Source organism: Zalophus californianus, chromosome 16, assembly GCF_009762305.2.
Source record: "Zalophus californianus isolate mZalCal1 chromosome 16, mZalCal1.pri.v2, whole genome shotgun sequence".
Lineage (NCBI taxonomy): Eukaryota > Metazoa > Chordata > Mammalia > Carnivora > Otariidae > Zalophus > Zalophus californianus.
Window position 1 is genome coordinate 46,673,832 of NC_045610.1, and position 27,609 is coordinate 46,701,440.

General features: G+C 45.0%; 1 protein-coding gene and 1 long non-coding RNA gene across 10 annotated transcripts in view; one reads left to right on the plus strand and one right to left on the minus strand.

Moving 5' to 3' along the window:
* LOC113907969 overlaps window positions 1-19,625 on the plus strand; it is a 46,245-nt gene extending 26,620 nt beyond the window's left edge. For 3 of the 4 annotated variants that reach the window (XR_003515325.2, XR_003515326.2, XR_003515328.2), the window contains 3 exons: window positions 3,554-3,964; window positions 7,421-7,515; window positions 13,927-19,625. This is a non-coding gene — a long non-coding RNA (uncharacterized LOC113907969). The remainder of the gene's footprint in view (window positions 1-3,553; window positions 3,965-7,420; window positions 7,516-13,926) is intronic. The other variant, XR_003515327.2, reaches the window with a different exon arrangement.
* MARCHF10 (membrane associated ring-CH-type finger 10) overlaps window positions 1-27,609 on the minus strand; it is a 79,753-nt gene that overhangs the window by 30,482 nt on the left and 21,662 nt on the right. For 5 of the 6 annotated variants that reach the window (XM_035724722.1, XM_035724721.1, XM_035724719.1 and 2 more), the window contains one exon: window positions 11,275-11,446. In XM_035724722.1, coding sequence (XP_035580615.1) covers window positions 11,275-11,446 — 172 coding nt within the window. Of the gene's footprint in view, window positions 1-3,905; window positions 4,288-11,274; window positions 11,447-27,609 lie in introns of those variants that run through there. The other variant, XM_027567797.2, reaches the window with a different exon arrangement.

Here is a 27,609-nt window from a genome sequence, read left to right on the forward strand (position 1 = left end):
GTCTAGCTTCCAGTTCATAGATGTTGGGATGGACATATTGGTAACACTGTCAAAACCTGCAGTTGGGACATACAAAGGCCCTCTCCCCAACTGCTCTTCCAAGGTTGAATCACAGCCTATTTTGTTCCTGCCTATCCTCAGGTGGTTTATTAGCAGCTCACATGGCCTTCCAGAAAGGTTCCAGGCATCTGGGCTATCAAGTATACCTGTTTTCTTGGTTATGTGTTACCCACCACTGTGCCAGAATGATAAACTCACAAGAAGACAGTAGCTAGAATGCTAACACAGATTGAGTTCCCAATGAATTTTTTTTTAAATTCCCATTTTGAACTGGGTTGCTAATTGGGTTGAATAATCTCACATTTCTTCCGTGTGTGTATGAAGCGTTAGCGCCTGTGGAGTTTGGGGCAAGAGTTCCGGTATTTTCCACGCCCCTCTGCAAGTTCTTGGGTTTAAAAGGCAGTTACATTGTGAATATCTGAACTAAATCTTCCCAAGAGAATTTGCCCAGCTCATGCCCTCTTGGACAGTTCAGAAATTTCACAAATAACCATGCCAGCAGGCAACGTGGGTAAAACTGGGAAGGTCCTTGAGTCGTGTGCGGGAGAGCAGCCATTCTTGGCCCGTGAAGACAACTGGATTTATGTTCCAGAGTGTAAGTTGTGATTGCATGAATAGTTTTCGTCCAGATTCAGGAAATGAATGAAAGTTCTCCAGGGCGGCTCATGAAGCCAAGTTTAATACAATTATTGGGTACTACCTGCTTCTCCTGATGGGCCCCAGGAGGGGGAGGCACTCGGTTCTGTGCCCCCCAAGACAGAGGGGACTATGTTCTACTGGGGATGTGCTAGAAAGAGGGGGCTGCCAGTGGTGGAGGCTCATGTGGGGCGAGTTGGTGGGGCCTGGAGAGGTGACCAGGAAGGAGAGAAGGGAGTTCTCCAGAAAATGAGGACATATTCTTCAGAGGATGTAGGGCGGTGATGAGACACAGTTTCCTGACCTCACGGAGAGTGGGAGGGGCTTTACCGTATAGGACCCAGCACGGAGGAGGTGAGGGAGGCAGCTTCTCAGCACCAAGAGTTTCTCCTTAGTCACCTAGGACCTCATCCCTCCCAGTAATCAGCAGTCAGCAACTCCCTCCTGCCCCTCACCTGATGACAGGGCAGGAGGCAACAGAATTCTCACTGAGGAAGCAACAGAGGGGGCACCAGGGAAGGGGAAGGCTTGGGACTCGGGCCCAGAGGTCCTAGGCACAAGGATTGCACTTTGATTCCTAGCAGGGATCCCATCAGAATATTCACATTTCCTTCACACGCCAGGCAGCAGAACTTCACATGCCCAAGGCCCCATGCCCGCAACCCCCAGCCCCCTCCACACCCTCACACAGTCCAGGGGTGTGATCCTCCTCCCCAAGGACCTTTCTTCCCTAGCCTGTCCCAGCCAGGAGGTCCTCCTAGGTCTGTTTCCAGTTTTATGGCCCCTGTCTCTGCTCTGACTCTGCTTTGGCCAGAACTTTCAGGATTCCTAGGACCTTTAGCATTTGCATATTCTAACATTGCCTAAGGTATGCATCTTTTCTCTCCTACTGGACAGTAAGCTCCTTAAGGATGAGGATCCTGTCTTAGCCAGCCTTATATTGCCTTGTCTCCTGTAGGACAAATAGTCATATTACTTAGTGTGATTTGCAGGACTTCCGAAGATGCATTCAGCTACCCAGCTACTACAGGGGATTCCAAAAGTAGAATAAACTTTTTCTCATGCTAAACAACCAACATGACTTAATTTAACAGGTTGTCTTCTTGTTCAAAAAAATGCTTTCTTCAAAGCACCAGATCTTTTAAATGCTTTCTAAAAATTACCATATCATCTCTGAGTTTTCAGCAAATTAAAGTCATAAAGCTGAAAACCTAGAGATTGTTTTTAATAGGTCTGGTGGTGAAGCTGGTAGTGTGGGCAGGAGCCTCTGACTTTGGGCAGTTTGAACCTCAGTATCTGCAAAATGGGAATATTCCTACCTTGCTGAATTATTGCCAAGTTTCACGATAACGTACATAAACGGCCTCACTCAGTGTCAGGTGTTTATTTGTTGCTCTAAATGGTAGCCGCAGCTTCTACCATAAACAGTTTACTACTACTATTACAACTACTAACTGGGAATCTGAAGTCACTCCCATGAGAGAACTGGACTGGACCAGAAACTTGTTACGCAGGTTTCATGGATTGAGAATAATCTATTCAGCAGCCTTCATTGCTGTGCAGTTCTGGCTGACTCCCTCCTTCAATCCTCTATAAAATCCAAAAGGCAAATAACAACTCCCTATTATAATCCATTCAACAAATACCTGTGTGCTTTGCTATGTAATAATTTGAGGGTTCACAAAGATGAGTAAGACATTTTGGTCATGACCTTAAAGACTGTAATCCAATTGGACTGCACCGTTGACTTGTTCCTTGTGATACCCTTTGGATTCTGTGGAAAGCAAACTCTTAACAAAATACTCTTTTTTCACGACCTGAAATTGCAGTCACAAATGAGGCGACCTAGGCTGCATAGCTTGTATGGACCCTGATTCCGGTTCCTAATCACCTTACCCGTACCCAAATCGAACCAAACTTCAGACCTCTGGGGCCTTTCCAGGATGGTCCTCCCTGGGGCATGGGACATACATTAACCTGCAAGAAGACCCAAGTTATATTTATACATTTACACTCTTCGGGGGGTAGGACAGACCCTTTGCCTTCGAGAGAAGGGAGAGATTTGTGCTCAGGAGTCTCATTTCCGCAACTTAACACCCTGAAGCCTGTCAGTGAATTTGGGGGAGATTTTGGTTTGCTTTACACCGCAACTTCTTCTAGTGTCTGAGCAAGGTGATGCCTCCAGTAGCAACGAAACCCAATGGCTATTTAGATCAAAGGTGTCTGCCCTAGTTCTCTTGATGATGCTGGGACACTGTAATTGTTGACTGAATAGTTCTTAATTTGACCAGAAAAGGAAAAAGACAGGTAGTCATCTTATATTTATACGAGGCCCTGCTGACTGAGAACCAAGTCCACTTAATGGTCCATGTTCTTTCCATGTGCCTGATCATCGTTCAGGTCTTGACGTCACTTGCAATACACAGACACGGTTCTTGACAAAGTCGAAAAGAAACAGAGAAAATTACAATTCCTAAACCTCCCCCCCCCCGCCCATTTCCCCGCCTCTTGACTAGGAGGTGCCAAGATTCTAAGAGAGGCCTTCTTTTAAAACTTATCGCTTCCTTTAGACGGTGGGAAGAATTACAGCTTAATCTCAAGAGCCGGTGCTTCCTTGGTGTGATAGGCAGCTTGCCGTACAGTCACAAACAACAGGCCGCGTCGATTCGCTGCTTTGGGTGTGCTGGAAACGTGCGTCGTCTCACATTCCCTGAGCAGATCTTAATTATGTACCATAAATGTTTTATTTTGGAGCCCAGGAGGTGGGAGTTTTGATTTGGGGAAATGTGGTGCCTAATAAGTAGGCAGGAAAGGGAATGTAAACAGTGACTGAACCCTTTAATTTGTCCCCTCTCAGCGCGGTTCTGAAGGGCTTTCCGGTTCCAGCGTGAGCCTCAGGAGGCACCTGACACCGCCCCCCCGCCCAGTCCCGGGACCTGCGCGGCGCGTCGCCTCGCGCCCGGTCACGTGGCCCGCGGCGCCAGAGAAGAGCCCCCACGTGGGAGTGAAGGAATCGGAGGAGTCTCGCGAGATGACGGGATTTTATTGGTTGCTCACTCCTCGGCCGTACGAGGAGGTGGGGAGGAGGGGCAGCGGCTGTCTCGTCTTCCTGCTCCCCTGCACACCTCACCGCCCCTGAGTTGTTGGTGACCTCGTCCTCCGGCTGCCACCCCCCCGTTCCGTCCACCTGCCTTCTGGAAGCCTCGCGTCCCTCTCTCCCCGACGGCGCTGTGCTGCGTGCCTGGCCAAGGGCGACTTACCACACCAGGTAAATTTTACTGGGCCTCCTGGGGCCCGGCAGGCACAGCACAGGGGTCTCCGCCGGGGTGGGGCAGGAGACGGGGAAGTAGCACAGGGCGGCCGGGGACTCGGGCACGGGCCCCGGGGACGGGGACGGCGGGCTCATGAAGGAGGGCACGGGCCCCGGGGGGAGGTGGGGGGAGGGGGCCTGGGCCGCCAGGGAGGCAGGTGGCATGAGTGGCAGGAGGAGGCAGCAGTAATTGGAATTGGGCTGCTGGATGGGGGAGAAAGCAAAGACGGAACAGTAAGGGGAATATTCAACACAGAACAGGGGGTGCTCGCTGCTGTCACCTGCACAAAAGAAAAAGAGCAGTCAGGAAGCAGCACTCACGGTGGGAAAGGACATAAAAAAGCCTGTGAATGAATCAGAACTCAAAAAGTGTTCTTTTGGGCTGGTGTGTCCAGGTGTCCTAGGGGCAGCAGTCTTGGATCTCAGAGTCACCGAAGAGTTAACTGAGGGACATGGCCTCATCATCACACCCTTTTCCAGCCAGTAGTCTCTGGCGTCCCTGCCAGACACAAGAAAGTTCTTTCCCCACCACGTTGCTGCGTGGAGGCGCTGGGTCCCTTCTCCTCTCCCACAGCCAGTCTAATTAGCTGTGCTGGCACTAACGTAGCGGTGGGCTGGCAGGGGCTCACCTAGGTAAGACTCTCTCCCCACCAGTCCTCCAGCTGTCCGCAGGAGGAGGTGGCAGTCATGCCCTAATCTGGCCTTTCTGCTACCGAGAGGAGGCTTGGGAAAAGAGAAGGAAGCCGAGAGATCCTGGTGGGATCGTGGAAAGGGAGAGGGACCAAGGCAGGGAAGAAGCAGGTGGACGAGGGAGGCGTCCAAGTGAAGTTAATGATTTGTTCGCTAACATCACAATCTGCCAACCTTGCTGGAGGCTGAGTGTGGGCACCTGATGGAGTCACGATCCAGAGAGACCCCCTCGTGCATGACAAATCTCTCAGCTCTGCCACGAACCAGCTGGGTCACCTTGGATCAACTGCTTACCTTCTTGAAACCTGTTTCCTCATCTGCACAGTGAGACAGGTGTTTTCTCTAGCCTTGATCCTCCAAGGGTGGTCCTTCAACCACCAGCATAGATGTTCCCTGGGAGCTTCTAGAAATGCAGAATCTCGGCCCACCCAAACCTACCGAATCAGAACCTGCGGCTTATCAAAGTCCCCAGGTATCTCTCATCAACTTTAAAGTTCTAGAAGCAAGGCTCTGAGACGGGTGTCCAAACCTCTGCGATGACAGTCACCTGTAGTGCTTGTTAAAGACGTGGTTTTTGCCGGCGGCTTTATTGGCGATTCTGAGAGATTCTGACGCCGAGATTCTCTGCTGATTCTTATCAGAGAAATTTGGGAAAGAGTGCAGCTGAAAATCAGTTCCAATTCCAAAATGCCATTATTCGAACCATCCAGTTGAAAACCATTACCTCCAGTATAATTGGGGGGGGGGGGGCGTTCAGTCCTTACTGTATCCTGTGTAGGATTTGATGTGATTATCTGTTCCTTCATTCCCAAATGTCTCCCTAGGCTCCTGGAGCAGCTCCTACTTTTCACATTGTTTCTCTGCGGTTGTCTTGTCCTTCTCTCCTTCTCCACATCATATCTGCTTGCTCCACACACTGTCTGGGAAGACACTTTTCAGCCCCCTTGCACTCCAGGCCCTTGGATTCCTGCTGGCGGCCAGGAGCTCTCTGCTGAGCCACAGACCTGGATCCTTAGGTGCTTCCTAGTGTTTCCTTCTGGGCAGCCTGCCTGCCCCTCAGAGACAGCACTCACGGAATGGGGCCCACTCTCTTCTTGCTTTCTCAGCCTTGGCAAAGGCATCCTTCACTGGCCTAGTTTTCCGGGCCAGAACTCCAGCTTCTCTTTAGTTCCTCCTTTTTCCTTATCCTCACACTCAGGGGTCACCAAGTTCCGCCAGGTGTACTTCCTTGAACATCCTCAAGCCCAGTCGTTCCCCCGTCCCCTCTGCTTTTACTCCCGGCCCAGCCCTTCTTGTTTCTGGCTGCACTGCACCTACAGTTTGCCTGGTGTCTCAGCCTGTCAGACGGCCCTCACCTTCCACCAGCCCCCTTTCCATGCTACAGTCTGCTTTTTAAAATGCCAGTTGGATTGCATCGCTTCCCACTTAGATCCCCTCCCTGGCTGAGGCTTCAGTGCCTTTTGCTTGACAGTCAAGGCCCTTGGGCACCTGGCCCTTGCCTACTTGTAGGGTGTCTGCTTTATACTCTACACTTCCTAAAGCAGAGTTTCTCAGATTCAAATGTGCATACAAATATCCCAGAGATCTTATTAAAGGCAAGTTCAGGTTCAGTAAATCTGGGCTGGGACCTGAGGTTCTGCATTTCTAACAAGCTCTCAAGTGAAGCCTCTAGTCTGGGGACGCTCCAAGGCCCAACGCCCTAGGCGACTTGCCATTCTTCGATGTGTGTCTGTCTTTCCCCCTCTTCTTTGTCTCTCCTCCATGCTTTGCATACTTCGTACCTCCTGTGGGGCACATCATTCTTGCCTTTCCCCCTGGTTACATCTCCCGTCCTTTAGGAATTTCACCCCACTTGTCCCTGCCTACAGGCTCGTGGAACTTACCTTTGTAGGGACATGTTGGTGCCCTGCCCTCCCACTAAGCTGTGAGCCCCTGGAGGGCAGGTCCTGTTTGTTTATCATTTTGGTGTCCCCAGTACCCACGCAGCGCCTGGCAGGTAAGCATGTAGTGAGCAGAATGCTAAAGTGCAGAATGGATGGGTGATAGATGAGGAAATTAATGCATCCTGGTATCCTCCTCCTTGGGACAGCAGGGCCGATTGGATGGATTTGCTAACATCCCAGAGGTACCGGATAAGTGGATGACCTCATTGATAATCAGATAGTTAACATTTTTTAAGTTTATTATTTACTTATTTATGTATTCTCTACATCCAGCGTGGGGCTTGAACTCATGACCCGAAGATCAAGAGTTGCATGGATCTTCTGATTGAGCCAGCCAGGCGCCCCTAAAATTTTTTATAATAAAGTTATAACCTCTCATAGCTCAAATTAAAATGGCTTTGGTTGAGCGGCTTATAAAAAGATGCCAACCCTGGAGCAGCAGGTGGTGGCAGGAGTAGGCTTCATAAGCAGAGGGAGAATTGGGGACTGACCTTTACGTAAGGCTTAGGCTCTCCCCAAGATTTTAATCTTCCTGTCTACCTGGTGAAATAGGTAATAAACTCGATTTTACTGATAAGGAAACTGAGTTCAGAGAAGTTGCCAGCTCACATTTATAGGGCTATAAAGTGATAGACCAGGAGGATTCTGAACCAGGACTTCAAATTCTGGACTCTGTGATGTCCCTAAGCCCCACTGGTCTCAGGAGCATTACCATAAATGAGAATTGATTCTATAAAAGTGGGAGCATTCACTTATGTTGGTTGTTTTCTAACTTGGGCAGATGGCTTGGACAGTTGTTGGGACACCAGTGGACATGCCTGGAAATTCATTAATCTTGGCCTTTTGAGAAAATCTTCAACAGGATTTATTTGCAAGGTAAGTTTTGAAGATTTGGAATTTGCCTCAAATTTCTCTTCCAGGCTACCATTCAAATAAATATTTCCCAACTCAAAAAAGACCATAGTTATGTTAGATGTTTATCTTTTTAAATCTGAATTCACTGCTGTTTCTTAGCTTTACAAGAATACATCTTCACAATAAGCCATTATTAAGCTGAATAGGTTTTGCTACTCCTACAAATGTGAATCTGGTAATGACTAACATTGAACTCAGTAATGAGTGAGGATAATTTCAGAACACTTGGCTTTGTTTTAAAGGGCAAGGTTTTGGAAGCAGGCTCCATGACTCCATCCAGATCCGTTTTCCTGGCACATAACTAGGAGACGGTGCCCAAGCTCTAGGTGACAGGAGAGGGCACACTCATTTCCCGTGTGCCTGGCACTGAGGCAGAGAGGTCTGCAGGGCTCCAGGCGCCGGAACCCCACAGCACAGTGGCCTTTGGATGCCTCTGCGGGTTCTGGAAAGGAGAGGTGGCTCCTTTACAAGTCAGGCTAGGGCTGGGTGGAGTCTTGGATGCGGGCAGGAGTCCAGGAGTTGGAGGCCACGGTAGCTCCCTTCGCTTCTCTGTCCCCCAGCATTCGCTGGGCCTGCAGACTGCTCTGCTCACGGATCCAGACAGAATTCTGAAGTAAGAATATGTAACTCTGCTAGGCTTCTCTCCCACCCTGTATCTGTGTTCACCTTGATCATGAAATAGGATTTCTGAATCCATTGCACATCAGACACAGCTGGGTCTTGACTCACTGCCTGAATTTTCCAAGTCTTTTTGGAGATAAAGCAAATCTCTGGCTTGGTGAATGCTTTCTGATTATTCATTTTTTTCCCCTTTTGTGTTGTGCTTTGGAAATTCAGGGTGTAGTAAAAGTGTCTGTACCTGCATTTATATCAGGATTTTAAAAATACAACTTTGATTTTTGGTAAAGGGGAAAAAAGATTGTGGGGAGGGGGGACAACATTAAGACAGAAAACAAGGGTTTCTAGTTCATTCTCTCGTGAATACAGTTCTCACATCCTAGAGATCATAATGCTGTAATTTACCAAGTGCTTATGGTATCGGGCACAGTTCTAATGGCTGAGGATGCGTTTTGTCATTGAATCTTTACAGCAGTCCCAGCAGGTAGGATCTGTTTTCACCCCCCACTTTACAGATGAGGAAGCTGAGGCACAGAGAAGTCACTCGCCCAAAAGCCACACAGCAAATAAGAAATGGGGCCCAGATGCTAATCCAAGCATCTTGACTCTAAAGCACTTGCTCAACACTACACGGAGGGAGATAGCATGGAGAATCACAAGCCAGCTCACTTAGCAACAGTTCCGTGGAAGAGATGAACTTAATTTAAAATGCGTGAATTCCTTCTAATAGAGTGTGAAGACCAATGAAAATCTGACACCTTCTCAGTTATAAATCTATTTGTAGAGGGCACCATTGGTTCTATATTGTAAATAGCCTAAATTCTAGATGGTAGTTCCCATAGATATAAGGAAAACCTCCTTTATGTCATGGGTTATCATTACACAGATTTGCATGTAAGGCAGGCCACATTTCCCAGCTATATTATTGTATTCAGGAAAAGTCTAGCAAAGCTCAGTGGGGGAAGGTTAGCCTATCACACAGATGTTGCAAAGGGATTTCACTGGGTTTGATGCTTCAATTCTGCACAGAATCCCAGTTCTGAAATGGGAAGAGTTTTGGTGATTCACTGCCGACTTTCGATTACCCCCAGAAAGCTTTAGGAAAATATTTTTCTGCAGAGGTGAAGAAAAGCAAGAACCTGTGAATTTACCTGGTAGACTGGATCAACGTGTCCAGATAATTCAGGTCCCAAATCTTCTTTTTCTCCAACAGCAGGGTATTCGTTTGATTTTTTTTCCCCCCTGAGCTGCTAGCGCCACTCAACTAGAATTTTCCTGAAAAGACTCTGCTTAAATTCTCACCATGTCTCTGGGCTCTCATTTCACTGTGCTAATTAAGGAACTCTGAGGGTGCATCTACACATGTAAAATGAGTGGATCTCAACACACCAACGCTTTGCTTTTGGCCAGCTTCGCGAACGCGGTTTGCTGCACAATTGCTTCGGCTTCTGTGGCAACTGGCATCAGTCACCAGGACTGCTAGCCTCGCTGGACAGCCGGGGCCCAGTCCAGCTCCTGCCCGCATGGATCTTGGACATGGTCTAGGGTCCTTATAGGACGATAAAGCCGGTGCTTTTTAAAAGCTTTTACTACAAGTAACATCCCTCATTTGATGAAATAGATATCTTTCTGCCAACTTGGCTCTCTTGCCTAAACCTTGGTGTTTTCCAGGCTAGTAATTCTTCAAACGTGATGTTTTATAGAATGTAAAGTGAATTAATTCTTCCTTTTGTCAGTGTTGTAAGTTCCATATGGAGTTTGCTCAGTCAGAAAAGCATCTGTATTAATCACACAGACCAAAATCATCTCGTGGGCCTCAACTGTACATCTTAATGATTTTTGTCCACAGATGACAAAGCAGCCTATGCGAATAGCTACCCAGTTTTAGTAAGAAGGCTAGAAATTATATTGAGTGAATGGAATTGCATTATTTGAATTTAAATTCAATTTTTTCTCTTAAAAACATCCCCAATTCAATAAATTACAACATGTATTTTGAAATATTTGGGGAATGATCTTATCTGCTCTATTCCATTCTTAAACAGCTGAATTAAAAACATACTTCCTACTAAAAATCTTCAAAATGAGAAATTGTTAACTATTGATGATACTTTCCCCTGATTAAATAAGGAAAGAGAGTTCCGGCTTTGCTTGGAAGGACATCATTTCAGAAGTCAATTTGGTTTTTTTTTTAACTTCATTAAAGCAACAAAATGTGGGTGGTTAATCTGAGGGAAAGCTGCCATTTTCTAAAAATGCATTACTGGACGGGTGGTTGCATGACAGGAGCTATTTAGGATTAGAAAGTAGTTGTGATTTGTATTTAAATGAATTGCACACTATTTACAAATTCCTCGGCAGTTAATTTGGATTGTTTCCATTTTACTGCAAGCAGAAGGCAGACCTTTCTGCCTAGTTACCCCAACTTCGAAGTCCGAAGTCCGTTCCGGAGGAATCCAGTTTGTCCTCCATATGTTGGCTTTGATGGGGATGAGCCCGAGGGACTCTACGCTTTCACTTGAATTTATCCTCTTTCTGGATACTATTAAATAACTCCTGCCTCAAGCAGAGGACTGGTCTCCGCTTCAAAGGCAGCTAAAGAGTGAATTATTTACCAAATTGCACAAAAGGGAGGATTTATCAAGCCCCTTTTCTCCCTGAGAGGACAACCCCAGAACTGGAGGACTTTATTACTCTGTTTCTTGGCTATAAATTATGGCATTCAGATGCTTTTGGAAGCTTGTCTTCATGCTCTCACTTGAGTCATAAAATTTGATACCTGGGGCCAAATGCCTTTATTCCCCCCCCCCAAGGGTGAAGAAGATGAAAAAATGCCAATTCTAGGCAAGTGCCACACAAAGCCAGTGATTGGTCAGAAATGTGGGCAGTGGGAACAGTTACTCTACATAATTCGCACCTCCTTGACCTGCTCTTCTACCCCAAAATGAATTTTACCACTTGCATAAGATCATTGGACCCTCCAGAGCCTGAATTCACCCCCTTGGAGAACCCTAGGTGTAACCAATACCACCAGTCTGACTGTTGTCATTACCTATAATACTGGGATTTTAGATTTTGTGTTTCAGTCACTCAGCCACTCACCTGAAGAGGGTTTGCTGGGGCCTGCCTTCTCCACTTTCCTTGGAGTCGTGGTACTTTTATGCTTCTGTTTGACTGATGTTTGGTCAATTGCTGGAAGTTTGGAATCACACTTAACCGCAGAACTCTTAGTGGATGGTCTTGGTTCGGCTTGAGGATCCTCCTCACCAGAACTCTACGAAAAATGAAAGGTGTCTGAGTATCAGTGGCCAAGTAGGTCATCTTAGCTATGTGGAGGAGAGGGGAGCTGAATGCGTGGGCCCCTTAAGCACTAACACTGGAGCTTCCTGCCACGTGTAATTTGCCCTTTTACCAGAGAGACTTTGATGGACTGTATCCATTTAGAAGCATCAGTTAGAAATAATAGCAAAGTTAATAAGTCTATTTTGTAGAACAATATAAAAAGAAGGCACTTCTATGAGTCTGTCTTGTAGAACATTATGAAAAGAATGCATTTCTGACCCTTGCATAAACCCAAACAGCTCGTGTTAAAAGGCTACATATGAAAGCAGGAGAAACAATGCCCTTAAACTTCTTGCTTTTGTTATTTGAGCTGCTTTGGGGGGTGGGTGAGGAAAAATGGTCTTTATGGTAATCATATACTTAACAATGAAAAGGAAATTTAGATAGTGTGTTGGGACTGAAAAAATGGGACCTCAGTTTAATATTCTGAATTATTGGGTGCGACCTAAGACAGACTAATCTTTTTAAAAGTCTCCTACTTGTCAGTCCTCTGTAAAGAAGTCAGTATAAATCTGTGCACAGCCAAATCATGATTCCTGCAGTGTCAGAGTAGCTCGGCATAGCCTTGCCAACACAACCGAAATTATCCAGACATTCAATAGTTTTATATACTTTGCCACAACTACACCCACCAAAGAAATAATAAAAGCAGTGTAAATGGGTATGGGAAACCTGGTCATGAGAGGGGAGTTAAGTCTTGCATTATGATTTTTTAGGTTTTTTTTTTTTAAAGATTGATTTATTGTTGGGAAGGGTGGAGGAGGGAGGAGAGAATCCTCAAGTAGAGTCCCCACTGAGTGCGGAGCCCCAAGCAGGGTTTGATCCCAGGACCCCGGGCTCATGACCTGAGCTGAAACCAAGAGCCAGACACTCAACCAACTGAGCCACCCAGGTGCCCCCCTGCCTTAAAGTTTTAGGTCCTGGTGTTATGATTTGTGAAACACTTTGCAACAAACAAAACCCCAAAACCTCCCGGGGGAGAGGGTCACTCAGTTTTTTTACAGGCCCATTAGTCCAGTATTGGAACATCCTCTGAAGATGCAGTCTTCTGCAGACAAGAGTGCTACGTTAACGCCCCTCCTCCCCTCCCCAACTGTGGCAGTTTGTATTGATCTCACTCATCATTCTTGCTGACAGTTGTGGCATTTTCATTTCAAGGCTCCTGACTCAGGAAAATACTCTGAGTAGCTCTGAATTATTGGGCGCAATGTAAGACAAACTGAATTCTAAAAAAAGTCCCCTACTTGTCAGTCTTCTGCAAAGAAGACTGGTGGACAGATCATTATCCTCTAAGATTATAAGTCCTGTTTTGTAATTTAGAGTCTGGATACAGCCTTCAAACAAATAATTATTGTTTCTCTCTGTCATTTCAGAAAACAAATATAAAGGGACAGGGAAAAGAAAGGACTTAACAAATCAGTTCTCCATTTACCTTTTTGATTCTGGAATTTAATAGAAATCCTTGAAAATGATTGTGACATGTCAAAGATGAAGCATTAGGTCATATCTGAGCATGAGACAGGCTGTTTTCAGAGAAGGAAATGTGGGCTTTAATTGCCCAACACAAACACCTGACATTAGTGTGTGGAGAACCCTGCTCATACAGGGGTCTGTTCTTCAGCCCTTTCTCCCCCCCCCTTTTTTTTTTAAAGATTTTATTTCAGAGAGGGAGAGAGTGCAAGAGCACACAAGCTGGGGAGACAGGCAGAGGGAGAGGGAGAAGCAGCCTCCTTGCTGAGGAGGAAGCCCGATGCAGAGCTCAACCCCAGGACCTTGAGATCAGGACCTGAACTGAAGGCAGATGCTTCACTGACTGAGCCACCCAGGCGCCCCCTTCAGCCCTTTATTTCTAACCAAAGCAAAGGCCGGAAAGATTCTCTGGGCTAAGACTACCAATATCCACAGTGACAGTATCAGGAACAATAGTGTCCACCATTACTGTGGGTCCATCACCCTCAGCCAGGGCTGGATTCTTTGCTTGTCCCAGACGGTGGTGAACTGGAAGGAGTGAGTTGGTAACAAGACTTTTTATTGGGTGGGTGTTAAGCCGTATTTATCCTTCCTTCACCCACTCATTATACTTCAAGCCTTTAATAGCACCGAAGGTGAAAGTTTGGCCCCCTAGACAGTGCCTATTCCATATGGAATTGTGCACCTGCATTCTGAGTACGTCCTTTTCTGGTTCCTGGTTCCATAAAACTTACTTCTGGTTGGTAATCATTTCAAAGAGTCCAGAAATTGCAGCTGAAAGAGGGTGTTTTGTCGGCAGGAAGCTAAAGTCACAATGGCAGGAACTATAATACTTAGAATGTGCTTGCTTCACTGAGTCATCGTAAGCAAATCATTTCAGCTTTCTGTGCCTTTATTCATGTCCTCTTATGTTCTCTGCCATTCCCGTCTGTTCTCTCTTAGGAAAACCCGTCATATTATCCAGGGAGGAGGATCCTTGGCGGGACAAGTCATAGTAAGTCACTTGGCACCAAAGCGTAGTTTTAACAAAACTTCCTGGGAGTAAGTCCTGGCCCTTTCACAGACTTACTGTGTGATATAGTTTAGTTCATCTCTTTGCATCTCAGATTCTTTTCATGCATGAACAATAGTGGTCTATTTTTTGATGGTTCTGTGAGGATTAAATGAGTTAAGATGTGTTACAGCATTTAGAACAATGCCAGGCATGCAGTAGGTGCCGTGCACATGTTGGCTTTTGCAGTTAGCTGTCCATTCAATTACCTAGCTAACTAGCTCGCTACTGAATATTAACTACCTGTTGTTGAAAGCAAAACCCCCAGTGAAACATCCTATTGGATTTTCACCTAATCCGAACAAATGTGAACAGAGAAGGTGGATCGGTTCCTACACTGGACTCTTGGTTTCTTTCAGAAGCTATATCATTTATGATTGTCTTATAAGTAGTCAGTTGAAATTTATCTCATCTTAAGAAAATGTACTTTTTCTTTTTCACACAGCAAGTCTCGAATGGAAACTATTTAACAACATTTAGAGATTATCAAACAATAATTATTTTGATTTAAAGTTGATTTTAAAACTCTTTTCCTCTTCTCATTTTGAACAGTAATGACAATTTTCATTTCTTCCCCCATATGTTCCTAAGTTGAAATGTCACATTGCTCTTCCTTTGAGGAAAGAAAAGCAGCTCGGTCTTTCAAAATCAAAGTCTAAAGCATTTAAAAAGAAACGAACTAGAAAAAACTTTAAAAAATCAAGCTACATGGTATTTGTGAGGATTCTAAGTTCTCTATTTGTAATTTGATGAGAAAGTCCTAATAAAGCTAAAGAAGAACTAAAAGAAGTTGTCAAAATTAACATTTTTTTAGAGCGTTATTATATTTGTACTTAACGTTTTCCAAAAATCCCCAACTTGCTCTTCTGGTCTAATAGAGATATTACCTTGCCCAGGGCTAGGTTCTCCCAGAAGTTCAGAGAAAGAATCAACATGAGGAAGGGAAGGCACTTCCATCAGAGAATGCAGTGGCACTGGGCACTGGAGTAACAGCTTAGTGACACCGTCATGGTTCTAGTTAGGCCTGGAAGATGGAGACCCAAGGATTGGGAGTGGAAATGCATTTCCTCAGGGATGTGAGAATGACGAGATTTTTTACCTGAGACCTAACAATGTTGAGTCTGGAATGGCCGGGTGACAGTGAACAGAGATGGTTAGAAGAGCAAGGAGACTAAAATAGAGACAGGCAAGACCAACTTATTTTCCAACTCTTGCCTGATGGCTCATTTCCAAGACCCCGGAAACTGATTCTCAACTGGTATGCAACTGGTATCTCCCTCCCCCAGCGTGTGCTACTGAATTCTGATCAATGGAGACACTAAACCTATTTTGCCACATGTCGTGGGATGGAAGGCTGGGCTGAACAGATCTTATGACGTGTAGACCAGGGTACAACCTGCTGGGAATAAAAGGGAAGAGGCAAAGAGTAGTGTCAGTCTGGTGCCAGAGAAAGACCGTGTGTTTATGACATTCAAAATGAATACATTTTCATGAGAGTATGAAAGACTGATCAAGATGGTAACTCTAGACATTCAAACAGTAACAACATAGGAAGGGTGACCAAGGGACTGTGGGTGCAAATGTGTATCTTCAAAATCTCCAAAGTCCACATTCACATTGTGCCTCAAACACAAAAACAGCATTAGAGAACTGAGGGTAGCTTATAGCATTCTGGATAGGGTGGACCCCTTTGTGTATTCAAGAACCATAAATTTAGGGTGTTCTACACGGAGTGCTGGCCATATCACAAAGCAGGCTAAACTTTCTCTTATCTAGAAAAAAACTCTAAGAGCAGCAAAGTCCTGCCCATGTTGACAGTTTTGAGCTTACTGGAATCGTAAACTTCAACAACAATAAAGAACAAGGATCAGTAACCTTTTTTGGGTTTTGGGGTTTTTTGTTTTGTTTTTTGGGGGGGTTGTTTGCTTGGACTCATGTACCACCTGCTGGAATCAGATTGCTGCTTAACCCCATTTGTCTCTCCCACCTGAAGATACAGCTGCCAGATGGGGCCGGGTAAGAGTGGGATCAGCAATAAACCTTTGCTCCCCATTTTGCCACAAGATGCTTTCTGGAGTCAGATGGGCTGTCACATGTATAAATATCCTGCGCACTGGTCTGTACCATTGACTTTGGTAAAGGGCATCCCGCCCCCCGCCAACCTGCCACTGTCTGTGATTCTCATGCTAGCAAGTTGGAATGACTCAGCCTGAGACACTGATCTGAAAGCAGTAGTGGCCTTGGTGATTAAATTAATGTATGATGACCACTGGGTCTGCTCCCTGAAGGAGGGGTATGTGGGACTGTAGAGTTGTCTTTGTACTTACTCTCCATCTCACTATGGAATGGCCTCTGGGTGAAACTCAGAGCTGCAAGTGACTGAGATAGCAAACATGACAGATTTTCTGACACTTGCTAGGTATTTCTTGTAATGCAAATTGATCCCTTGTGTGTTGTGGAAATCACTGTCAGTTTACACAGGTGGGGACACATTTTCGTGCTTTTGGGGACAAGTATGTATGGTGTTCTCTGGGGTAGAGTTCTGTGTGGTGGGCAGTGGGGTAAGGAAGTGGTATGTGGCCAGAAAATGTTATATTTTAAAAAATTTGAATGCTACAGTGTAGTGTTTATTTATTAAAAGACTTATTTATTTGACAGCAAGCAGGGGGAGTAGCAGGCGGAGAGGGAGAAGCAGGCTTCCCGCTGAGCAGGGACCCCAATGCGGGGCTCGATCCCAGGACCCTGGGATCATGACCTGAGCCGAAGGCAGATGCTCAACGACTGAGCCACCCAGGCGTCCCCAGTGTAGTGGTTCATAGCACATTGAGACTGATCTCAGTTGGGTATTTCTCACATGTAGTGTGGCTACAATATATTTCTCCTCCATTCTTTATTTGAATTCATATTCCCCATTTAGCTGAGAGGAGCATCTGAGGATCATAAAAGATTTGGCCATCAAATGGAGATCACCTACAAAATTACCTCCTACTCAAAAGAATATGTCTAAAATGTGGGAATTGAGAAGTATCATTTGCAACAACTATGTCTTCAACCCCATGCTAGGCACCATGAAGGAATCTAAAGACAAAAACCTTGCCGTGGGAGAGAGAAGATTATACCATACTAGCAAAATTCAAAACAACATTTAATTAAGCAATAAATTGGGTGGCACCAATTATGAATTCCAAAGGAACTCACAGAAAAAGATGTGAAGTCAAGGCAGGGTTCATGAGGCAGGTAATGATTTCAAGAGCCAGGGTATGGATGGAGTAAGAAGTCGGGCATGATTCTCAGACAGCAGGGCCAGGGGCCATAGCAGAGAGTGTGAGAGGAGCGGAGAGAACAAAAGCTGGATAGCAAGGTGGGGTCAGATGGTGGGGAAGTGGCTCTGAGATTCAAGCAAGGGATTGAGAGTCAGTGTGATAGAGACTGTGGGTCTGAGTAGAAAATTCTTAACATGGTATTAAGATTAACACGTAGGTTTCTTTCAGACTGGGAAAATAAAGCATTCTGCAGATTTGCCAGTGAAATAATCTTTTTGTAGTTTCAGTGGCTTATTTTTATAAAGTGTAATTCTTCATTACAAAAGAAACGCATGTTCATAATGGAAAAATCAAGACAAGCCTAAGAAAAATTCAAAACCTTCACAACCCCCTTAACCTTGAAATAAAAACTGCAAATAGCTTGGTCTGTATTCTTTTAAGACTCCCTTTTCATGACTGTGTTGGAGGCGACTAGCTTTCCACTGAAATCCTTCTGGATATGGCCACCTACCTTGAACTGCAGGTTTCTGTCTCCCCAGCCACTAGATGTGAACTCAGGAGGAAAGTCTCACCAGCCGGTGGGAGTGGGAGTGATGTGTGCATTCTGCCTCAGTGTCTGGCTCCGCACTTCAACTTGCAAGGTAACAACTTTGAAAGTCGTGTGTCGAAGACAACCAAACCATTATCAGCCTGTCTCTGAAAGTCCTGGTGGAGGAGAGCTGCCTGCCTGCTGATCTGGTTCATCCTGAACTGTCACAGGCACAAGAACTGAACTTCCGTCTTGACAGAGTCATCACGTTTTTGGTCCCTTTGTCACAGTAGCTGACATTACTCTAACACTTTTATAAATACATATGCATGAATATGATTAAAAGGTAGAATTGTACCATATATACTGTTTCACTTAATGATACATTGCATCAACAGATACCTTTTTAATGTTTTTCAGTCTTATTATGAAGAATGTCAAATCTACAGAGGAGTTGAAAGAATAGTACAAATAATACCCATTACTCTTTAGCTTGTCAGTTTGCATGAGTATGCTCTCATACACGTGTGCTCTCTCTATATTTTTCTGAAGAATTTCAAAATAACTAGACTTCATGATACTTCACCCCTAGATACTTAAACATGCATCTCCTATCAAAACATTCTCCTACAAAGCCACAATACCATTTATCTTAACTAAGAAAATGTAATAGTTCCATGACATTAATATGTGGAACATATTCAAATTGTCCAAAAAAAATTTTTTTAGCTGTTTGTTTTGATCTATGATCCAATCAAAGTACATGCATTGCATGCAGTTTTTATGTCCCTTTAGTCTTTGGTTTTCTGCCTCTCTTGCTTTTTCGTGTTTTTTTACTGTTTTGAGGAGTCCCAGCCTCCATAGGTCTTATGTTCTGAATTTGATTGTTTCCTCATAATAAAATTCAGGTTAACCACTTTTGGTATGCATATTCTATAGGTGGTGTGGTGTCCTTCATAACATCACACATCAGCACCTCACAGTGCTGCTTGATCTCTAGGGAAAGGTGGTGACTATCAGATTTCTTCAGTGTAAAGTTACATTTTTCCCCCCATTGCAATTAGTAGGTAATCTACAGATGATTCTTTGATACCGACTAGCCTATTCATAAACAACATTTTACCCAGTGATTTTAGTGTCTTTTGATGTACTTTTCCTGATTGGTAATTATACAGGGGTAGCAAAACGATTTTTCTAATTCTGTCATTTCTTCTATAATTAATAGCTGGCATTCTTCTCTAAAGGAGAAATCCCCCTTTCTCTTTTATTTACGTATGTAATTTATTATCATTGTGGTCTCAAGGATATATTTTACTCAGTTACCTCATCACAACCTTTGATACTCAAATTGTACCAAATTGGTGAGTGGGAGTCCACTGAAGTTGACTTTTGACTTGAGTTTTTGAGCACTTCTTTGCTTTCTGGTACAATAAAATATCCTAGCTTCACCTTGTATTTTACCTCAGACCTGGAATCCAAGAAGCTCTGGTTCCTTTTAGTTAAAATGGTACTTACGAATTAATACTTATATGCGAGGTGCGTTCATTGCTAGTGGTGTGGCATTGTTCCTAAATCCTTTCAATAGAATTCATTAGAAATACATATTTAAAAAATCATGAGTTCACAGTGATATTTCTAATTAAAATGTAACACTATATGGAGCTTTCCCTTCCTTTAAAAAATTTTATATTTGTATTTTACATTTAATATCTTTTATTCCTTAATATTTTTGTGTTTTAGTCTGTAATAAACATGAAATAATGTCAGAATTACAATACAAATATTACTCTAAGAATAAACCCACTACATAAAGTTCATTCTTTTTTGGTAGTTCTCTTTGTCTTCAGAATATACTCCTCAATTACTGGAGGGATCTATCATAATTCTTTCTGTTGGTCATATACTTTGCTTCCAGCTTTTTGCTAAAATAAATAGTGCTATGGTGAATATTCTTATAGATTTATACACATCTTTAATTATCTCAAGTTTCCCAAAGTGGGAATTTATATTAGTAGATTAAAAGCATCACAAAGATTTAAGGTTTTTTGTTCCCAAATTGTCCTCTAGAAATATTGGTATCCATTTACATTTCTAGATGTGTATGAGAATGCCAGTTTCTACATATATTCTCTTTTTTAAAAAAGTCTTTGTCATTTTGGAAGAAGATTGTAATTTTGATTTGTAACTCATATGTAATTTTAGTTTCATTATTACACAGGCTCATTTATCTTACCCGACTTAGTATATTCCACCTATTTTTTTTTAAGATTTTATTTTTTTATTTATTTGAGAGAGAGAGAATGAGAGAGAGCATGAGAGGGAAGAGGGTCAGAGGGAGAAGCAGACTCCCTGCTGAGCCAGGAGCCCGATGCGGGACTCGATCCCGGGACTCCAGGATCATGACCTGAGCCGAAGGCAGTTGCTCAACCAACTGAGCCACCCAGGCGCCCTCCACCTATTTCTAAAAAGGGTCTGAGATGACTTAAAAGTTGAACTCAAAACCATTTAAAAAAATGGAACAAGAGGGGTCCTGGGTGGTGTAGTCTGTTATGCATCTAACTCTTGGTTTTGGCTCAGGTCATGATCTCAGGGTCTTGAGATCAAGCCCTGAGTTGGGCTCTGCTCTCAGTGCAGTCTGCTTAAGACTCTCTCTCCCTCCTCCCACTGCCTGCTCGCGCTCTCTCAAGTAAATCTTTTTTAAAAAATGGAACAAGAAAAGGCAAAACTAATTTATGGGGAAAACAGAATAGCAGCCGCCTCTGAGAGGGGACAGGCACAAGAATTGGCTAGAAAGGGGCATAAGGAATCTTCATGGGGTGATAAAAACTTGTTGGGGGTTTGGGTTACATGGTTACATGCATTTGTCAAAACTCATTAACTATTACTGTTAAAATTTGTACAATTCACTGGAGGTAATTTCTACCTCTAAAACAAAAACTGGAAGAAAATATGAATAATCAAAACCACAGAAGCCATAAACAAATACTCAGTGTTAGTTAGTGATGTACATGCTGAAGTGTTTCGGGCGGGGGAGGCAGAGGACTGATGTCTGCAAGTGGCTTTGAAATGCACCAAAACACAAGGTGGATCAGTGGTTGGATAGATCGATATGCGATAAAGCAGTTATAGCAAAATGTCAACAACTGTAGACTCTGGGTGGTGGGTATATGGATATTCACTACACAGTCCTGTCAACTCTTCTATATGTTTTGAAGCTCTCAGAGTAAAACACCGGGAGGAAATGGAGCAGTAGATATAGATATTGCCGGGCTGCCGGGATAAACTAGGTACTTGGTGGGAACACTGCCAGTTTTCTTTTTATGGCCCACAATAAACATTTCATTAGATTTAAAATATTTCCTTCATGATACCATCTGGTAACAATGAGAGATCAATGATCAATATAGGAAAGTCAATGTGAAATAAATTTTAAGAGAAATGTCTCTTAAAATTGGTGCTTTAGGATGCCCATAAGTTTATACTAACAGGTGATTCTCCATGGAAAACGCAATATAGCCACATATGATGGGATATGGAAATGATGAGTAAAACAAAGACTTGGCTCTTACAGAGCTTACAGTCCAGGTAGGAAGGTAGGCCATTTAATCAAATAATCATTAAAGAAATGTAAAATTACATGTTCTAAATTAAAAAAAAAAAGCATCTGGACAGCCATAGAATATAGGGCAGAAGGGCCCGAATCTGGTTTGGGGGGATGGGGCAGTTTGGAAAAACCTCCCTGAGGAAGTGACCTGGGCTGACATCTGAGGCATAGTGGGAAGGTAGGGTGCGTGTTGTAAGAAGAGGGAACAGCATGTACAAAGACTCCTTAGCAAGAGGTGGCCTGGCACGTAGGAGGACCCAAAGCCAGTGTGGATGGGACAGCACAGAAGGCCAGAACCAGCAGGGCGTTGCTGGCTCCATGATGGGTTTTGGTTTCCATTCTGAAAGTCACAGAAAGCCACGGAAGGGGTTGAAGTGGGCCAGGGTTCCACTCGTCACTATCACTCCACCTGTGGTAAGGAAAGAGGGATTTAGGGGCAGGAGTAGAAGTAAAGACTGGCTAGGAGGTCTCCGCAGTAACCTAACTAGGCAATAGAAGGGAAGCACACATTAAAAAACTTGGGGAAGTAAAATGGGAAGGACTTGGAGACTGAACTGAATATGAGTGTGAGGAGGAGAGAGTGCCAGATTCTGGTGATGCCGCACAAAAGGAAGCGTGAAGGGCCGGGTTGGGGACTCTAGCATTAGGCCTGTGGAGGCTTCCAAGTAGATCTAATGAGTAAACAGTTGAATATTCAGACATGGAGATTACAAGTGAGTTCTGGGTTGGATATGGAGATCTGGGACTCATTGGCAGTTAACATCTTGAGGTGACCTAAGGGGAATTTATAGAGCAGGACTTCTTGGGGGCGGGTCATGAACTTGAATGGGAAATTCCACTAACCTCCAACTGCAATCTAAGCATGGCTTTCATTTCTGAACGTAGGCAATGAATCACGGTAGTATCAGCAGTATCTGTCACTTTGTCACCAATAGCAATCACAGATATTTTCACATTGCATTAAATTTGTTACAGATGTCTCAAAATCTTCACGCCCATCGCTTGTTATTTAACGTGTTAATAAAGAAGCACATATATTACTGAATCACAGATTTCTAAAAATATTTTGATGACTATTTTGATAAACGTGGTTTCCTTTGAAGCCCCATGTATTATTATTTTATGCATTTGGTGAAAATGTTCTGAGAAGAGGATCTAGAGAGTTCACCCTACTGCCCCAGAGGTGTGTGATACAAAACAAGGATGAAGCCCCCAGGTGTGGAGTGAGAAGAGAATCGAGCCTCGAGGAATCCTGGGCTCAGAGCCTGAGTGGAGGAGGAGGAGACGGGGAGGAGCCCTGGAGGAGAAGGTGGCTTTGTAGGAGCTCAGGGACGCGGCATTTCAAGAGGGACCGAGTCAGGCGGGAAGCCAGTCGACGCTGACGAGAGGGCAAGTCAAGCATGGCGAGGACTGAAAGACCTGCCGCGTTTAGGGATGTGGAAGTCATTTGACAAAGTGCCATTTCGGTGGAATGACGGGCATGGAAGCCAGACTGGAGTGGGTTGAAGAGTGAGTGGGAGGTGGGGAAATGGAGTCAGTCAGTGTAAATAATTCTTTTGAGAACTTTGTGAAAGAGAAGAAACAAGTGGATGGGGTGTGGGACCAAGGAACTGTTTTTTTTTTTTTTTTTTTGTATTTTTGGGTTTTTTTGGTAAGGAGACCTTGGATCATGATTAGATGCTGATGGGAAGGCTCAGGGACAGCTGGAGATGCAGGCGGGGAAGGGAGCTGGATGGATAAAGGCCCGGAGGACAGCAAGGAGCAGGCGTCTTGAGGTGAGGCGGAGAGGCCTGTAACGAGTGGGACCCAGGGAAGGGTGGCGCGTAAGGAGGGGAGTGGGCGGGCGGGGCAGCAGAGCGCTGAGGAAGCGAAGGGAATGGGTGGGCGGGGCAGCAGAGCGCTGAGGAAGCGAAGGGAGTGGGTGGGCGGGGCAGCAGAGCGCTGAGGAAGCTTCCATCTGAGGACCACTGAGGTGTGGGGTGGAAGAGAGGAGGGACTGAAGACGGCAAAGGGAAGGAGGTTCGAGAGAGGAAGAGAGAGTTGAGCAGGGAAACTGGGCAGCACTGAGAAGTTCCAGGAGGTTGGTCGCTGTGATCTTTCAGTGGTCACCATGTCTCACATTTGAGTGATTTTTCTCCAGCAGTTGCCAGGGACCTGGATAGAGACCCAGAGACCACGGATGGCTGGGATTTTGCCAGAGAGATGAGAAAAAAAGACAAAGGGCAAGGGAATTATTAAGGGGACTTTTGTTAAAAAGTAGACTCCATGCACAGCATGGAGCCCAAAGCCGGGCTTAAACTCATGACCGTGAGATCAAGACCTGAGCTGAGATCAAGAGTTGGATGCTCAACCGACTGAGCCACCTCCCCTTATTAAGAGGATTAAGCACAGAATCTAGGCTGCTTAGGAAGGGAAAGTCAGTAAGGGGGCCCACGAGAGAGCTAAGGGCCAATGGACCAGAGGTTCCCAAGAGCTGGAAGAGATGTCATAGTAAAAAGGGATGATCAGGAGAGCTGGAAGTCTGGTGTGATCAGTGGATTTTGGAGATGGAGAACTTTCGGTTGGTGTTGCAATCCAGGATGTGCTGTTGTCGGGGGGTGGGCTGGGGCGGGGAGGTGGTGGCAGAGTGGCACGGAGGGGGACACTTAAGATGCATCCGGAACTGAGAAGACAGGGTGTGGCCTGATCATCCAGGTGGGTGCCAAAGTCAGCCAGGATTATGGCAGGAGACCAGAAGATGGGTGAACAGAGAGCCAGCCACTGCCAGAGTCCTCACTGAGCGAGAATGGCCAGGAGACAATAGGGATGATGGTCAGGGAGGGATGGTGGAATAAAACAGCGCAAGCCTTAGTGCGCCCGTATTCCCATCAGAGCCTGAGGAGCAGTGGTCTGGGAGCGAGAAGGGCAGCCTCCTGTCTCCTGATCTTAAAGAAAGGGTGTGGGAGGGATATGATCGGTGCCCTCCAGGGACAGGAGCTCTGAAAAGAAGTCTGATGTACATGCCCCGTGCCACAGGAAGACAGGGCAGCTCACCCTTGCCCAAGAGTGCCCGTATCTCTCCGACTTGGGCTGTTCCTTCCACCTACCTCGGCTCCCCACCCCCACTTCCAGCTTCCCGAATCCTGTCGTGCCTTAAGATCCAGGGGAAAGTCTGCATCCTCTATGAAGCTTCTCCAGGGTTCCTTTTGCCTTTTTCTTACACTCATCCGATGCTGTCTTGAACTGCACGCGTTTGTGCGACATCTTATTTAGCCAGCACTGTGAACAACCCAAGGGTGGGGGCATGGTTTATTTAGTACCCTGTCCCCATAGCACCTAGCACCGTGTCTTGGACGCAAGCAGTTCAAAATTCTTTAGTGAATAAAGCAGTATAAAAGCAATACCAAAGAAAATTTTAGGATGAAATGCTGTATGTTATAAATCATGTTTAATGCAGATATGCACCCAAATAATATCTTGCAACTGAAAAAACTTAAAATTTTGATAGCTGGAATTTTAATTGGTTTTTAACAAGCTTTTTGCGTTTAAAAAATAATTAGGGCCACTTTTTTTAAGGGAGGGAATTTTAATAAAATGTAGTAAACTGAAACACATAGCATTACATAAGATGGGGAAAAAAGCTACTTTATTATGATCTTCTCCCATGCACTTTCGGAGCTTCTGAGTCCAATTAACACAAGGAACTCTCTGGGTCAGAGGCCACCGATTCTTGGCATTGACAGTTTCACTGAGCTGGGATAACAATTGGGGTTTGTGTCACCCGGCCACGTGGCAGAATCACCCCAGTGGAAGGATTGACTTGAGGCTGTCTTGCTTATCTGTTAAAAAAGGCAGGACAACATTCTGGAAACAGCTGCAATTTGAACTGACAGTTGCCCCATTTTACTGCCATGGCCTATTTTTAAATTACCTAGTGGAACTCAGACAAAGCACAGAAATGAAGGAGAAATGAAGCGCTCGCTGCTGGCTTTGCCCAACATACAGTTAGCGTTTGTATGCTCCATCAGTCCTGCTGAAGACCTCCGGCACCCTGGCTTGCCCACAGAGGGGCATGCTCGCCAGGTATTCCAATTAATCTGTAATCTAATCATAAAAGAAGTCTCTGGTTTAGTCTGGTGAGTTCTCTGGTGGAACATTAAATCATGTTTTTATAACAAGATGACTTCTGTTATAAAGTACAACTGAGTCCCGGGCCAACTTTGGGCCATTCTGAGTTTCCTCCGTCCACAGAGAGCTTCAACCCAGACTCTCTTATGTCCTTGTGTTCTTGTTGGTCTGTGACAAAAGGAACTTAGCCAGGGCTTTGAAGAAGCCATCTGTCCATTCGCAGAGGGGTATGCCGTGGGAAAGAAGGCTCTGTTTCTCTAGTCACTCTCTGGTCAACACCAGCATGGAGGTTTCCAAGTGGTTGATTGTACCTGAATTGTCTTCAAGCCCAAACTGGCCATCGCACCTCGGCAGCCTCACTAAACTACTAGCCTCTTAAGCAACATCAGGGAACATTCACTGCTCCAAGGAACAGCATCTCCTGTTTTTTCTCGTTCATGATGAGGATTCTTATTTTGGCTGTTACGGCTATATCACTAGGACTTCAGCATGTGTGCATTCCTAAAACATTCTTGTAACTGTCAGCCATCACACATTCATGGAGCTCCTATTAGGTGGTGGGCATTGGAAGTATGACAATAAACAGCACCCACTCTGAAGTAGCTTCCAGCCGAAGGGAGGAGGAAGATAGGAAGATGTATCCCAAGGTGGACTTGAGCCCAGAGGGTGTTATAGGAAGGCCAAAAAAGGCCAGGCCCAAAAAGATGGCCCTGCAGAGGGGTGTGCTGTTGGACAGATTCACGAGGAAGGAGACAAGACGGTCTGGCTTTGGTGTCTGATTGCCATGAAGTGTGAGAAGGAGCAGGAGAAGGAACCCAAGATAATTTCTGGAATTGTGACTTGGGCAGAAATAAATTCAGGAAGAGGAACCATTTTGAGGGAAACAGATGATACAGTCAGCATCTTGAGTCGGAGGCGCTTGTGGGACACGCCATGGTGAACAGATCAACAGCTAAAATGGAAAACAAATGAGAATTCCCACAGATCTGCACTTGTCAAACCGTGGGCTGCACATTCCCTCTCTGTGACGTACATTTGGAGCTCGAGATGTCGTGTGCAGAGCTGCGGGATTACTCAGGTACACCTCGAGGGTGCAGAATCCGAGCTACAGTCAAGAGGGCGGCTATGACAAACACCATACCAGGTGCTAGCGATGACTCACAGCCTCCCAGGGTGGGGCCTTTTGGCAGGTAGAACCAGTGTGTGCGTGTGTGACCTGCCTCATCCACACACGGGCCTGGAGCCAGAAAGAAGGGAGGCCAGACCCTCAAGGAATCCGAGAACGGACAAGCAGAAGTTAGGGAAAATTAAAAGTGTGAGTCATGGAACGCTTATGCCCTGTGCTAAGCCCTGGCTGCTTTCATGACACCGGTAAGGGTGTTGGTAGGTTGACATTGACAGATTAATGGGAGCCGTTTGAAAGGGGAGAAGCTGAAGGTTTCACAGGCAGGATAAGCTGAATAAATAGGTAATGAAAGGAGGCATGCAAATATACCGAGGTCTCAGAAAACACAAAATGCAAATCGAGCCAGCCTTTTTGGACAGCTGCACCATCGTCAGAGAGCTAACATTTGCAAGGAGCTGCAGTATGCAAAACACTGTATTGTGCATTATGCAGGGTCACTTTCTGGGAAACAAAACCTGTTCCTGGCCCAGGGGCTCTTGTTTTTTGAACTTGACTGCAATCTGGAGCAGTGCTGTCCCATAGAACTTTCTGCAGTGGTGGAAATGTCCTATATTTTTGTGATCCAGTATGGCAGCCATGGGACACATGTGGCTACTGAGCATGTGAAATGTGGCTAGCGAGACCAAGTAACTGGGTTTACAATTTTCTTTTAATTAATTTAAAGGTAAAGGTAAATAGCCACACATGGCTAGTGGCCACTTTATTGGACAGCACAGTTCTAGACTTCTGCTGCCCTCATGTATAGATGGATATTCTGACTTTTTAAGCCACTGCAGGTCACTTGAAGAGGCTTTTTTTTTATTTCAACCTCCAAAGTTTGTGCAGATCATCATGAACAAAACAATTTAAAATGTTTATGTTGGGTAATCACCTTCACACTTAAGC